This window comes from Narcine bancroftii, chromosome 13, assembly GCF_036971445.1.
Source record: "Narcine bancroftii isolate sNarBan1 chromosome 13, sNarBan1.hap1, whole genome shotgun sequence".
NCBI classification, from domain to species: Eukaryota; Metazoa; Chordata; class Chondrichthyes; order Torpediniformes; family Narcinidae; genus Narcine; species Narcine bancroftii.
The window spans coordinates 32,840,440-32,854,002 of record NC_091481.1 but is presented as its reverse complement, the minus strand read 5'-3'; the positions used below and the strand labels follow the sequence as shown (position 1 = coordinate 32,854,002).

Here is a 13,563-nt window from a genome sequence, read left to right as displayed (position 1 = left end):
TTTAATCAGGGCCTTTGCTGGACATCAGATGGGGAAGTGGTCTGTGGGTGATGGAGATACAGTTGGTGCAGAGGATGGTATTGGGGGAGGGGAGAAGATGGTGGGCAGAAAATGAGATTCCCAGGCTAAAATCTACTCGAGGATCTACACTATTAGCACCTTGTTCCTAGAGGACTCATTACAGAGCAATGTGGCTCAATTTCCAGGGGGCTACTGAATTGTTTAGCTGCATGGAGAATTCCTGCCACTGCTTTGCCATCCAATGTACGAAACAAACAGCAAGTGCAGTTTGGAAGTGCAGTCACTCATTTGCATCTGCAGTAGTTGGGTCTGCAAATCGATGCAATCACATTTACCTCCAAAGATGAGTTTTTCACCTGTTCGATGATGTCTTGCTTCACAATTGACTGCATTGTACTCCATTAAGGTGGCACGGTTGGCAGGGGGTACGTTCTTGTACGCTTGTACGTTCTTCCCGTGTCTGCGTGGGTTTTCCTCTGGTGGTTTCATTTCCACCCACAGTTCAAAACGTACCAGGGGTGTAGGTTAATGGGGTGGCATGGACTCATGGGCCGAAATGGCCTGTTACCGTGCTGTATGTCTAAATATAAAAAATTTAACGCAACTTAGAGTGATTCTAAAAGAAATAGCTGTGCTTATTTAAATTTCTAGACTCTGCTACCTTACAATGGATTCTTAAAAGTCTTAATTTAGGTTTTATGTTATTTAAGCCACTTTATAACCAGACAAAGTATGACTTTGACAAGAGTGAGCATTTTAATGATGGAATCAACATTGGAACTTCTCCACTGTAATACTCTTTTCCCTGAGCAAGACTTAAATTCATAGTATGCGTCGTCCAGTTCTGTGAACCTATCCGAAAGAACATCAAATGTTACAGCACAGCCTTCGTCCCACGATGTTCCACTAACTGATGAGTACAGAAATGGCCAGTCCCTATTGAGTTTTCAGCCAATCCTTTCCACTCTCTTGGTATGTGCTTTAAATGTACTTCCATCAGATTAGATGCTTTTCTTTTCCAGGTCTATGTTGGCACCTTGTGCCCTGTTTGTATTTTAACGATGCTCCATACCTTTCTCTTCCCTTCCCCAACCAGAGTGCTACTGCTGTATCTGCCACTGTTAGTGATGGCAACAAAATCATAGTGTCGCTCCAGCCATCAGACATCACCAATGGATCCTCCCTGTATTATGTGAAGATAACACAGTCCGTTAACCTGACAAGCTATAAACTCCAGTTCAAGGACTTCAACCATACCCTCCCTCCTCCTGTAGTCTTCAACGCTTCTTACCATGGGATCTATTACTTGGTTACACTCCTGACTGGAAGCTCAATATCAACCATTAAGCCAGTACATTTAGTTGCTGTGTTAACAAGTAAGTTGCTATTATGTTGCTGGTCAAGTTAAATACAGGATGTTGTTGCCTTAGTAAAGTACAGTACAACTCCGATTATCCGAAAGGGAGGGGACCAGGCCTATTTTGGATAAACTTTTTTTCAGGAGAACTGGTCATTTTTTTTTTTTAAAAACAGCCCGGTAGCAACAGCAAATCACTTGTAATAGTGATTGAAAACAACAAGGGAAGGCTTTTTACAGCATTAAAATAACCTTTAATTCTCACCTCTCCACCAAGACCCCGGTCAGGCCAGGGCCGCCGTTGGGAGCCCGACATCAGTTCAGCTCCAAAAAAAATTCAGATAAATGAGGATTCCTGATTTGTTTGAGACATCCTCACTTATCTGAAATTTTTTTAAAAAATTTCGGATAACTGAGGATTTTTGGAGATCCTGATTTCGGATAATTAGAGTTGTACTGTATTTAGCTGGGAGACTCTGGTGGTACACTCGACAGATAAATGAAACAGTTCTCAATGTGCAGATCAGAAAATATTCTATAGCCTGTGTTTTTTTTAAAGCAAGTTCTCAGCTAAACTCTAATTTCCAGAAAAAATCCATTGTCTTGCAGCTTTCTTCAGTGACGTTCATGGAGGGATCATGTGCTGTTTTATTACACAACAGCCTTGTTGTCTTTGTAGTTAAGTCATACATTAAATAAGCATTTGTTTGGATGTGTTGAGAGGTGGGATTTGGAGGCAAGGTCTCTGTTGCATCATATTTTTGTTTACTTGCATTTTAATCTAATAGACGTTACGAGGGAGAGATGGGAGTCGGACTTGGGCACAATGATCATTGATGAGTGGTGACAAGACCTGTGTCCGGACAGTGTGACTGGGGTCATTAATGCCAGGTACAGGTTGGTGCAGTACAACTTCTTGCACCAGCTGTACCTCTCACCACAAAAATTTACATAAATCAAAGTCAGAACTTTCAGAAAAGTGCCTTAGATGTGTGGAGATTGAAACCTTTGTCCACTCCATCTGGCTGTACACAAAGGTGAGATCCTTCTGAGACGACCTGGGGGGCATTTTGGAAAAAAAAATTACCAAGGTGGATTTTCCACAAGATCCAGAGATGTACCTTCTGGGAGATGTTGGGGTCCTGAGTTTTAGACTGTCCAAATATCAAATTCAGTCCGTGAAGGTCGCCCTGTCAAGTAGCGGCTACGTGGTAGTCCAACTCCCAGTTCAATACCACACGATGGAATATGGAAACGCAGAATTCCATTCCCTTGGAGAAAATCACCTAAAATCTAAGGAGGAAACGTATTCGTTAAAGTTTGAAATACTCGGGCATGCAGATTGACTAGTTTCCCCTCCCTTCGAAATATGGATGCTATAAAAATCTGTCCCAGCAGGGAAAGGAGTGGACTTAAGGAAGGGGGACATGGCACAGGCAACAGGCATTTTTTAAAGTCCTTTCTTTCTATTCCTTACCTGTGTTTATTTAGTTAGCGAGGTTATTTTTTTCTTGGGTTTCGGTGAACCCCACTAGTGTTTTTATAATCTGTATGAATATATGTTTGGGGCCAAGGGAGGGGGGGATAAATACAGACTCTGTACATTACATGAATGTTAAAAAAGATGGTATTGGTTGTTTGAATTGCTCTATGGTTCTGTAAAAAGCAAAATAAAATCTTTAAAAAAAAATTAAACATGAAGAGGCCATTAAAGTTAACAGTTCACTTCAAATCTAGTCCAAAGATTTCCAAAACTGAAGATATTTGTTATTTGACGGCTTGTCGCCTGGTATTTTGTAGCTGAAGTGTTAAGTGTCTTGAGAGAATGTGGACATCAGTGTTTCTGTTTCTGCGACTTTGTGTTAGATTAACCAAATGGATTAGGTATAAAAGGTCTGATCAGTGGTTGGGGCTAATAAGAATGATTGGTGCCTTTGTCTGGGCTGAAGGATTGGTGAAGGAGTAGTTTCACCCTTCCCAGTTCCAAGCCCTGTCCTTCTCCTATTACAATCTGTTATTTTTTTTCGATTATACAGCATGGTAGCAGGTACTTTCTGCCCATGAACCCGTGTCGCCCCAGTGACCCCCCTCCTCCCAGTACGTTTTTTTTTGAAGGGTGGGAGGAAACCGGAAAAACCACGCAGACATGGGGAGAACATTCGAACTCTTTACAGACAGCGTGGGATTCGAACTCCAGCGATCGCTGGCACTGTAACAGCATTGCGCTAACTGTGACCCTGTCACATATTGCTGGCATTAACTTTGCGTGCAAACTTGTAGGAGGATTTCATGTCTTAAAAGCCAGAGATGGGAAAGAACACATTTTTCAATCATCTGAGATTCCTTGTAAAATAACAGCTAGTACTCCTGTCAAAGCTAAGTGCTTTACTAATGCAATGAAAATAATGCTTGGTCTCCACAGCTTGTCAGTGGCTAATAGTTTGCCTCTAAATGGAAAGACAAGTGTCTTTGAAGTAAACTAAATAAAAATGTTTGTCAGCTACTTTTAAAGCAGTTGTTTCAGATTAGGATCCATACATCGATAGTGACAAAGCATTAAAATATGTCTGAGGAGGGAAAAAAATGACAAGATATCGAGAACAAGGAAAAGTTCCACACCTCGTGTTTTCGCTCACTAATAAAAAACATTCCCAATACGATTGTGATTGTTCAATTTTAGAAGCTCCCTGACAGGAAATTAAAGAAGGTCGTCTCCTCCTGCTCCATTACATCTCTTCAGCTGTCTAAAAACCGTGTTGATTGACGAATGAGATTACAGAGCAGTGTAAGGATATTAAAAGTCTAATCCATGAAACAGGGTACTGGAATGTTAAAGAAAGGAATTAGCTTTGTAAAAGGATCAAAACTTTAATCAAAGCTAGAGTTCCACTAAACCAATGGTTCTCAACCATTTTCTTTCCACTATGGTGATCCTTATCCCGTCGGTGCTCTGTGATTAGTCAGGGATGGCTTAAGGTGGGATGTGGGTGGGAAGGGAAGGTTGAGAACCACTGCTCTAGACCCATATGTTACTGAAATACTTTGCTTGAGAAAAATGGTCATTGGCCTATTTCCTTTGGAGTGATGAAACCCTGCACATAACAAGTCAATGAGGTACAAATTAAAACAGTGGTTCTTAACCTTCCCTTCCCACCCACATCCAACCTTAAGCAATGCCTTACTAATCACAGAGCACCGACGGCACAGGGAATACTTGAAGTGGGATGTGAATGGAAAGAAAATGGTTGAGAACCACTGATTTCTAGCCCATCCATAAGAGTGCACTGGTCTTTCTGGGTGACCTGAGGTTTACCACGACACTCAACCTATTGAAAATGCAGCTTGAGGGATGACTCATTTATTTTACAAATATTTTTTATTGATGTTTACATTATGCACAATTGAACAGGACAGTTATATATTGTAAAATTCAAGAGAAGAAAAAAAAACCTTATAATTCTCAGCCCCTACCACTAAGCAAGGTTAAAAGCTGACACGTAGGAATCAAGTGACAACAACCCAGAGATGGACAGCACAGGACCAAAGCTTCAAAACTTCATAACCTAATTCTTTAGGGTATGATAATTATCCATAAATGGGCCCCACATCTTTTGAAAGTTAATATATATAATGGCATATATTATATGCCATCATATTATTTGGTCAAATATGATAATGGCATATCTAATTTTTTTCTAAATTTAAACAATGCATAATATCCCTTAACCATTGTGTAGGTGGAGTATTGTCTTTCCATTTTATCAAAATTGCATCAGTGGAAGTAAAAGATAAAATTTGGTTTTGAGTTGGAGTCACTAAAACATTTTCTTAAAATGATCCAAATAAAGCAATTAAAGGGCAAGGTTCTAATTTGAATTTGAAAATCACTGATAACGTTTGAAAGACATCTTTCCATAATTTTTCTAAACGGAGGCAAGTCCAGATCATGTGAACCAAAGAAGCTTTACCAATTTTACATTTGTCACTAATTTTTAAATTGTTTTCAACCCTGTATGCTTTTATTTTAGTTGACCTACTAATGAATGCATTTTAATAATCCATACATATAACATCCCCACTGCAACTCTTCATTAGTTGTTTTTTTCAGTCTTAGATGCAAAAAAAGAACTATTTTCCTTTCAAAAAGCTCTGAGCAATCACATTACTATAATTTCTAGATACCTTGTGGCTAATTCCTTAATTATATAGGGGTTCCTATACTCTTCCAATAATTGATGCCAATCTAATGAGTCTATGACCCCCTATTTTCTTACCCCTTTCTTGTAGGTGTTGCCATTTTCACTTCCAGAAGCTAATGAATTCTCGGAAGTTGTCACCAAATATGATCACTTTTTCTCCAGCTGCTTCTAATTTACCACCATTCTCACTGTCAAGTTCAGCCAATTATCAGACTTACGATACATTAATTCAGGAATTCCCAACCTTTTTGTTCCTCTGTACCCCTTGGGCACTTTTATAGGTTCCCTTGTACCCCTAAAAATTAAAGATTTTTAAAAAACACGACATTGTGCAATCTGACTGCAGATTACAACAGTAGTGGTTATTCTCTCAGACCCAATGTACCCCCTGAAAAGTGCAAATGTACCACTGGGGTACATGTACCCCAGGTTGGGAACCCCTGCCCCATGCTATAGGTGCTCTGTGATCAGTAAGGGATTGCTTAAGGTGGTGTGTGGGTGGAAAGAAAAAGTTTGAAGACCACTGTTTTAATCATCCCTCATTGACTCGTTATGTGCATGGTTTCAGAACTCCAAAGGAACTGGGCTAATGGCAATTGTTCTCAAGCAAAATATTTTCGTAACAATTGGGTCTAGAGCAGTGATTCTCAACCTTCCCTTCCCACTCGCATCCCACCTTAAGCAATCCCTTATTAATCACAGAGCACCGATGGCATGGGGATTACTTAAAGAGGGATGTGAGTGGGAAGAAAAAGGTTGCGAATCACTGCAGTAATTAATCTGACTTTGTTTTCTTCACTAATAATGATTCACCAATCACTTCAGACCCTTCTGCTCAAAGACAGACGTGTAATACCTGCCTTGTGTAATAAGGGGAGAGGTAGAATATTTATTTAATAACTTCGGCACTTCCTTTTCTCAGGTTTTTTTTTTAAACCTTTCAGGGCTCCACGTGCAAGGTCAAAATTTTCAATTCAAGTGCCAACAAAATACTTTTGCGCTGCAAGAAATTCAAATCCAAAATAATGTCTTGTAGTTTACTTTTAGCACTGCAACTCATCGTGAGTATGCACTGATAGGTGTACAATGTCTTTTCACCAATCCCTCTCTCTCTCTACATTCACTGCTCATACAATGCCTCATTGTTTCTCCCTCAGACAGAGTCATTACATTGGTCAATATTTAATTGCTGTTTGTGGGACCTTGTGCTCAAATTTACCCCTAGAATAACAGTATCTACACATCCCAAAAAATTCTGTGACTGAGGAGCATCCAATGACATGAGAGGAGCAGAGAAAATAGAAGTCGGATCTTCATACATTCTTATCAATAACTCGAAAGACTGAGAGGGAGACGAAAGGCTTTAATACACTTTAGATTGTAGCTGGCCTGACTCCATGTGCTCGAATGATTGGATAGAGCGGAGGGAGGGTGACTTTTATGGCCAGGTCCCAAGGTGAGGAGCTAGTGGGGAGCGAGTCATCAGTGGGCAGGCCAGCCACTCATACACAGCAGTATATAGATATGACCACATTCAACCCCCTCTTTAAAAACAAAACCCCACTGGGATAAAGTCCTAGAGGTTCAGCCGGTCAGGTTGTTTCCTCTGTCTCTGACCTGCGCAGCTCCACCAGTGGTGCACTGGTCGACTTCGTTGCCGGTCATGTGTCTTGAGGCTGGGGGTGGTTGGGGAGTAGGGCTGTCTCTAGGAGGTGGGGTTTGGTTGTCCGTGGGCCAGTCGTGCTGGAAGGGGGTCCGGGGCACATGGTAAGGGTGCTCAGGATGTGTTACTAACCTGCACTGAATCCCTGAGGGGATGATGTGGGTGTAGGTGATAGCTGGAGTGGCAGGTACCGGACAGGGACTGTGTCCTTATGGCTGTTGAGGTGCAGCATGTAGGCTTATTGAGGTTTGGCCTGCAGGAGCTGCACCTCTCCGACCAATGCATTGGTCTTATGGCCCCTCACATTTTTCCACGGCAGGACGGGTCCTGGAGATGAGAGCCAGGCTGGCAGTGTGGTTCTGCTCGCCGACCTCCTAGGGAAGGAAAGCATGCATCCATGTAGAGTCATGTCAGTAGTGGTGCATAGAAGGGATCGGATGGCATGGAGTGCTTCCGGCAGGCCTTCCTGCCAGTGGGACGCTGCCAGGCCTTTTGACTTGAGGGCCAAGAGGATCGCCTTCCAAATGGTGGCGTTTTCTCGCTCCACCTGGCTTTTTCCCCTGGATGTATAGCTCGTGGTCCTACTAGTGGCTGTGCCTCTAGCCAACAGGAACTGATGTAGCTCGTTGCTCATGAATGAGGACCCCTGATCTCTATGGATATAGTTCGGATACCCGAAAAGGATGAATATTCTGTGGAATGCTCTGATAACTGTGGCAGCGGTCATGTTTGGACAGGGGATGGCAAATGGGAATCTGGAGAACTCATCTATGGTTAAGAGCAGGGGTCCCTTGAAATCAACACTGAGTCATTTAAAGGGACGTGTGGCTCTGATGGGCCAGAACTGCGGTTTATATTCTGCGCAGACCTGGCAGTGTCTGGTCAGAGACCTGATGTCCTCAATGGAGTACGGGAGGTTCCAAACTTTTATGAAGTGGAATGATCTCATGACTCCGGGGTGGTAGAAGTCATCATGGAGGGACTGGAGGTGGCAGAGATGCGCGCTGGCACGTCCCACCAGGGGACGAGGGGGTGGGGTCATTGAGGATGCCTGTCCAGTACAATATATCATAGTTGTAGGTGGAGTGCTCGATTTTTATCATTCTTGATTTTATGCAGTTCAGCGTTGAACATAAAGGCCTCGGCTCGTATTAAATTGATATGCTCTATTAATGGCTCCAAAGACTGAGAGGGAGATGATAGGCTTTAATACACTTTTGGTTGTAGCTGGCCCGACTCCATGTGCTCGATTGAATGGATAGGGGGGAGGTAGGTCGTCCTTTACGGCCAGGTCACAAGGGGAGGAGCGAGTCATCGGTTGGTGGGGCATCAACTCGTACACAGCAGAATATACATATCACCACAGCTCTTCCCTAGAGTGGGAATGGTGTATTGCATAAAAAGAGAGCAATTTTCTGTTGATTCCTACAAGAGTTGCATCTACCATCATGTTGCAGCAATGTCTTTTACAAACTGCTATAGTTACTTCTGATTTTGCATACATCTGATAACATTTTTCCTGATTCTTTCAAGAATTCACAAGAACTCAAGAGCTTTGTCCTTGATGATGATCGTTTCCGTAACGATACCTTGTTCATCCATGTTTGCTCTGTGTTTGTTAGAACCACTTCCTGTCAAGAGCGTGGCAATATATGACTACAAGCTGTCCCCGCAAACTGGAGTCCTCTTTGATATTCATTATCCAAAGCAAGCCACCAACTTTTTCTCAAGGTTAAAATTAAGCTATTTTGAAGGCAACCATTATCGCTCGTCACTTCATAAAGGTAAGGAAGATTAGTCCAATTTCCTGCGTTGCCCTGGCAATAGATAAAATGTCTCTTCATCCACAAGAATAATAAAATAGACGAAGAAATGAGTGAGTTGGAAAATTGTTTGCAATAGAACGTGGATGCAAGCAAGGATTTGGTACAATAACATCACAGTCTGGTTTTTTCAAGGAGGTACTTCAGGATGAATGACCTTTTGTGTTGGGAAATATCTACGGAATTGGATTCTTCAATTATTCTTTGGATGTTCGCCTCGGCTGATGTTTATCTAAACCGAGCACTCATGGCGACATAATACCTCTTACACGCTCTACTCTGGATGCAGCTTGGCTTGCTGAGTTACACCAGCAGCTGGTGGTTTTATTTTTCCTCAGTCTACTGCTCTAAGTTCGTTCGACATCACCTAGTCAGGCAGGACACAGACAAAGTCCCTCTGATCCTCACTTTTCACTCACTAAAAACCATATCCGATGCATTATGCTCTGTCACTGCCATATGTAGAGCACAATTTACAGAGTTTGAAAAGGAAGATAGAAACAATCTGCAGAGGCCTGAATAAATTACATGAAAATACCCAAATGCTGGAAGAACACAGTAGGCCAGGCAGCACCTAGTAGAAGCAGTAAGTCAACGCTTTGGGTCGGGACCTTTTTCAAAGCTCTGAAAGTTCCTTCCTTTCACCAGACTTGATGAAGGGTCCTGAACTGAAACGTTGACTTGATGAAAAGGAAGATCTGTTAGCATCAAGCAATAGCAACATGCTGTGGGGTTCATTCAAGAGCCTGATGGCTGCAGGGAATTTTTAAAAATTGTGTTGGAGTGGGCTTTCACGCTCATTGTTGGGAGTGTTCTACTGGCTGAGGGTGGGTAATTGGGTAATATTTGAAAGAACAGAGATATGTCACGGTAAGCAGTCAATTTCCCAATGGGTGCAGAGACAACCAGATAAAGGCAAATTATTGTTGTACCGTGAGTTAAGCTAGCTGTAACCTGCACAGCACATTTGAAGGAAATTTTAGACTATGCTGTTTTCCACCCAATATTGGGAGATCTCTTCCACACAATCATTTCTTGTTGGAGAAACCTGGCCCGATTTTTGGACTTCCTGATCATCAGTCCCCTTTTGTAATTCTGTGTATCTACTCACAGCCTTTTCTAAATTTAATTTTTTTTAAATTTAGTCTTACACCACGGAAACAGGCCATTTTGCCCCACGAGTGTGTGCCACTCAATTAACCAAAACTTTTGCTATGTTTCAAATGGCGGGAGGAAATTGGAGCCCCAAGGGAGAATATACAAACTCCTTACAGACAGCACGGGATTGGAACCCTGGACCCGATCACTGGCGCAGAATAGATGTTGCGCTAACTTCTACTATTATCTAACTCTATTGTGTTACTTTTCAACAGACTTTCTGAAAGGCAAATTAATATTCAACACTTGGCTGCCAGGAACATGTTACAGTAACATCACATTGCAACTGGTGGCAGAGGCCAATGTCAATAGAGTTCCATTAATGGAGAACAGCGGCGTTGGCCATGAACCAAAACATCATCGAACAGGTAAAAACTCCTCTTGTGTACCTTTCCAAGGCAGTGGCAGCAAGGAAAATGGGTGAACGGGGGGAAATGTATCACATATAGCACATGTTAGGCTTGGCTTCAGGTTGTATAAAAAGGGGAAATGAGTCAGCCTACAGAAGAGGGGGGAATGAAAACTTGGCCGAATGGTGCAACAACCTTGCACTCAATGTGATCAAAGCTAAGGAGGTGATTGTTGACTTCAGGAAGGGAAAACAAGTTATCATTGAGGGGCCAGAGGTGGAGAGGGTAAGGTTTCCTACTCACTATTTCAGAAGATCTATCCTGGACCCAACACACAAATGGCATCGTGAAGAAAGCACATCAGCCTCTACTCCCTTAGGAGCTTGGCATGATATTGGAAACCCTCACAAATTTCTACACAAGTATGCTGGCTGACTGCAGCACGGACACCAATGTCCCCGAGCGAAAAGCACTACACAAGATAGCGGACGTCAGATAAAACACTCCTCGCCATTGAGAACATCTACAGGCAACACTGACATCAGAGAGCAGCAGCAGTCCTCAAGGATCCAGGCCATTAGGCACAAGTTCTGTTCCATCTGATACCATCGGGAAAGAGGTAGAGGCGCCACAAGACTCGCCCCCACCGGGTTCAGGAACAGCTGCTACCCCTCCACCATCAGACTCCTCAACGACAAACTCAATCAGGGACTCATTAAGGACTTCTACTTTTTGCGCTGTGAATTTAATCAATCACGGGGCTGCTCATTGAGGGTTCAACTAGCACTTAGAAAATCATTGTTTGCAGAATAGCAAATATGTTAGTCAACCTTATCAACATATTAATGTAATTTGAAATGAACGAGTGTAATGTGGAGTGAACTCAATTTGCCAAATGTTAACAACACCTAGGACAAATTTCTCACTGATTTGACAGTATCAATGTTCTGGGGTTGAATTTGAAATTTGAATTTGAAATTCTAACTGGGGGCAGTAAATCGTGCAAATAAAACTTTGTGTCATCGCGGAGGTGTAGTGTTACCTGAACACTTCCTTTGAGGTGAACAAATCCTGATCGTTTTACAGGATGTGATGAAAGTCACACTGTCGAGGCCAGTGTTTACCGATACCATCCACAGTGGATCTTGAGAAGGTGGTGGTGCGCTGCCGCCTTAAATCTCTGCAGCCTTTCCAGGCAAAGCATTCCATCTGCTGTCGACAAAGTTGTCCCAGCATTCACTGACGCTGAAGGGATGATGTTAAATGTCCACTTGGAGAACCTTTAATGTTGCCCCCATGCATCCTCTTCTCGCTACTCCCTTTCTGGCAGAACGTACAGAAGCATGAAGTTCCGCATGTCTCAGTTCACGAATCAGGCTCTTGAACCTCCCATCGAACTCTAACCCTAAATTACCCCAGGACTTCCAAAAGATCTGAGGGCACGTCTGCAACTGTGAATAGTTATCAAACAATATTATCTCTTATTCTGCCTTAGTATTTTGTAGTGATTTAATTTGACCTATTGTCGTTGGTGTATCCTATAGGTTGCAGCAAATGAGACTTCAGTGCATCTAAATATCTCATGTCATTGGTTAAATTTGGAGTCTGTTTTGTGATCAAGGTGGTTGGGATGACAGGGCTTCATTCAATAAACAGGGAGAAAATTGTTATATTTTTCCCTCAACAGTTCCCTATCCCCCAAGCAATGTGTCAATGGAGATTGTGGATGGAAGAAGCCACTCGAACAGTGAAAGTCATACTGGTCATGAACTGTTTCCTCACAGCGCTAACCGTATGGGAAGCAAGATGATTGATGCGGAGGTCAGTGATCACGCAACTCCCAAGCCAGCCAGCTGGAAGGATTATGAGCCATCTGGTAAAGGTGCCGATCGAAAATTTGTTGACTGGCCACAGGAGTTGCAACCAGACAGTAAAGAGGCCTCGGCAAGTGGAAGTGATCATTTGGATGTGATGAACGTGGCTGAAGAGAATGCACGACATATTATGTACACAACGACAGGGCCTGTGAGCTCTGTCACAAATCCACAGGCTGTTTGGCTTGTGCTCAAGTGGTTCCCTCCAAAGCCACTGACAACTTATGATGGCTTCAGCATTTATATCCATCGGCAAGGTGAGCCAAACTATTAACGCTGCTATGTAAAATGCCATCAGCATAGCATGTCTATTGGGTATTACCTTCGGTACATCAGCCTGATTACCTTCGAGCTCTAATTCAGTGGGCAGCAGCTCAAGGCTGACACTCCAGCACTGACAAACTACAGCGCTGTTGGAGGTGCTGTCTTTTTAATGAGATGTCAGACTGAAAGCCCAACCAATCTCTGGGTATGTAAAATTTCATATGGGACCACTATCTTGGGATGGATTTTGGCAGTCGTATTTCCTACACTGCAACTGTCCCTACTCTTCCAATTAAAGTGCTTATTTGGGTGTAAAGTATTTTGGGGAGTCCTTTCTAATCTTTTTAAAAAATTCAACATGCACCACAGTAACAGGCCATTTCGGCCCACGAACCTGTACTGCCCAATAACGCCCAATCAACCTACAACCCCCCCCCCCCTCAACCCCTGTATGTTTCAAAAGGTGGGAAGAAACCGTAACCCCTGAGGGAAAGCCCACTTAGATGTGGGGAAAGCATACAAACTCCGTCAGAAATAAGTGAGCTGGTGCAGTATCATTGTGTATCCTCTAAGTAAGGCTTCTTCTGATGCTACAGACAGACCCCCCCCCCATGGCCCTGATGTTGAGCCACTCCATGGGCTGTGCTTGCTGTTCAGCTTTTACCAATTGTCCTTTTGGAAAAAATATCCTTAAAAAATAACCACTAATAGGCAAAAAATTTGTGCAGTCACCTCAAAAAAAAGCGAAAGCCAACCTTTAAAGAACCAGTTTTTAATCAAATACAAAAGTTTCCTTGAATTAACTATAATCTATCTCTTGGATCTGAACGAACTTGAAGTATTGTTGAATGTAT

The 13,563-nt window shown here is 42.6% G+C and overlaps 1 protein-coding gene across 2 annotated transcripts in view; it reads left to right on the top strand.

The window, feature by feature from the left end:
• Positions 1–13,563, top strand: part of ptpro (protein tyrosine phosphatase receptor type O) — a 141,369-nt gene that overhangs the window by 49,807 nt on the left and 77,999 nt on the right. For both annotated transcript variants that reach the window (XM_069909377.1, XM_069909376.1), the window contains exons 2-5: positions 1,118–1,397; positions 8,863–9,024; positions 10,437–10,589; positions 12,259–12,702. In XM_069909377.1, coding sequence (XP_069765478.1) covers positions 1,118–1,397; positions 8,863–9,024; positions 10,437–10,589; positions 12,259–12,702 — 1,039 coding nt within the window. The remainder of the gene's footprint in view (positions 1–1,117; positions 1,398–8,862; positions 9,025–10,436; positions 10,590–12,258; positions 12,703–13,563) is intronic.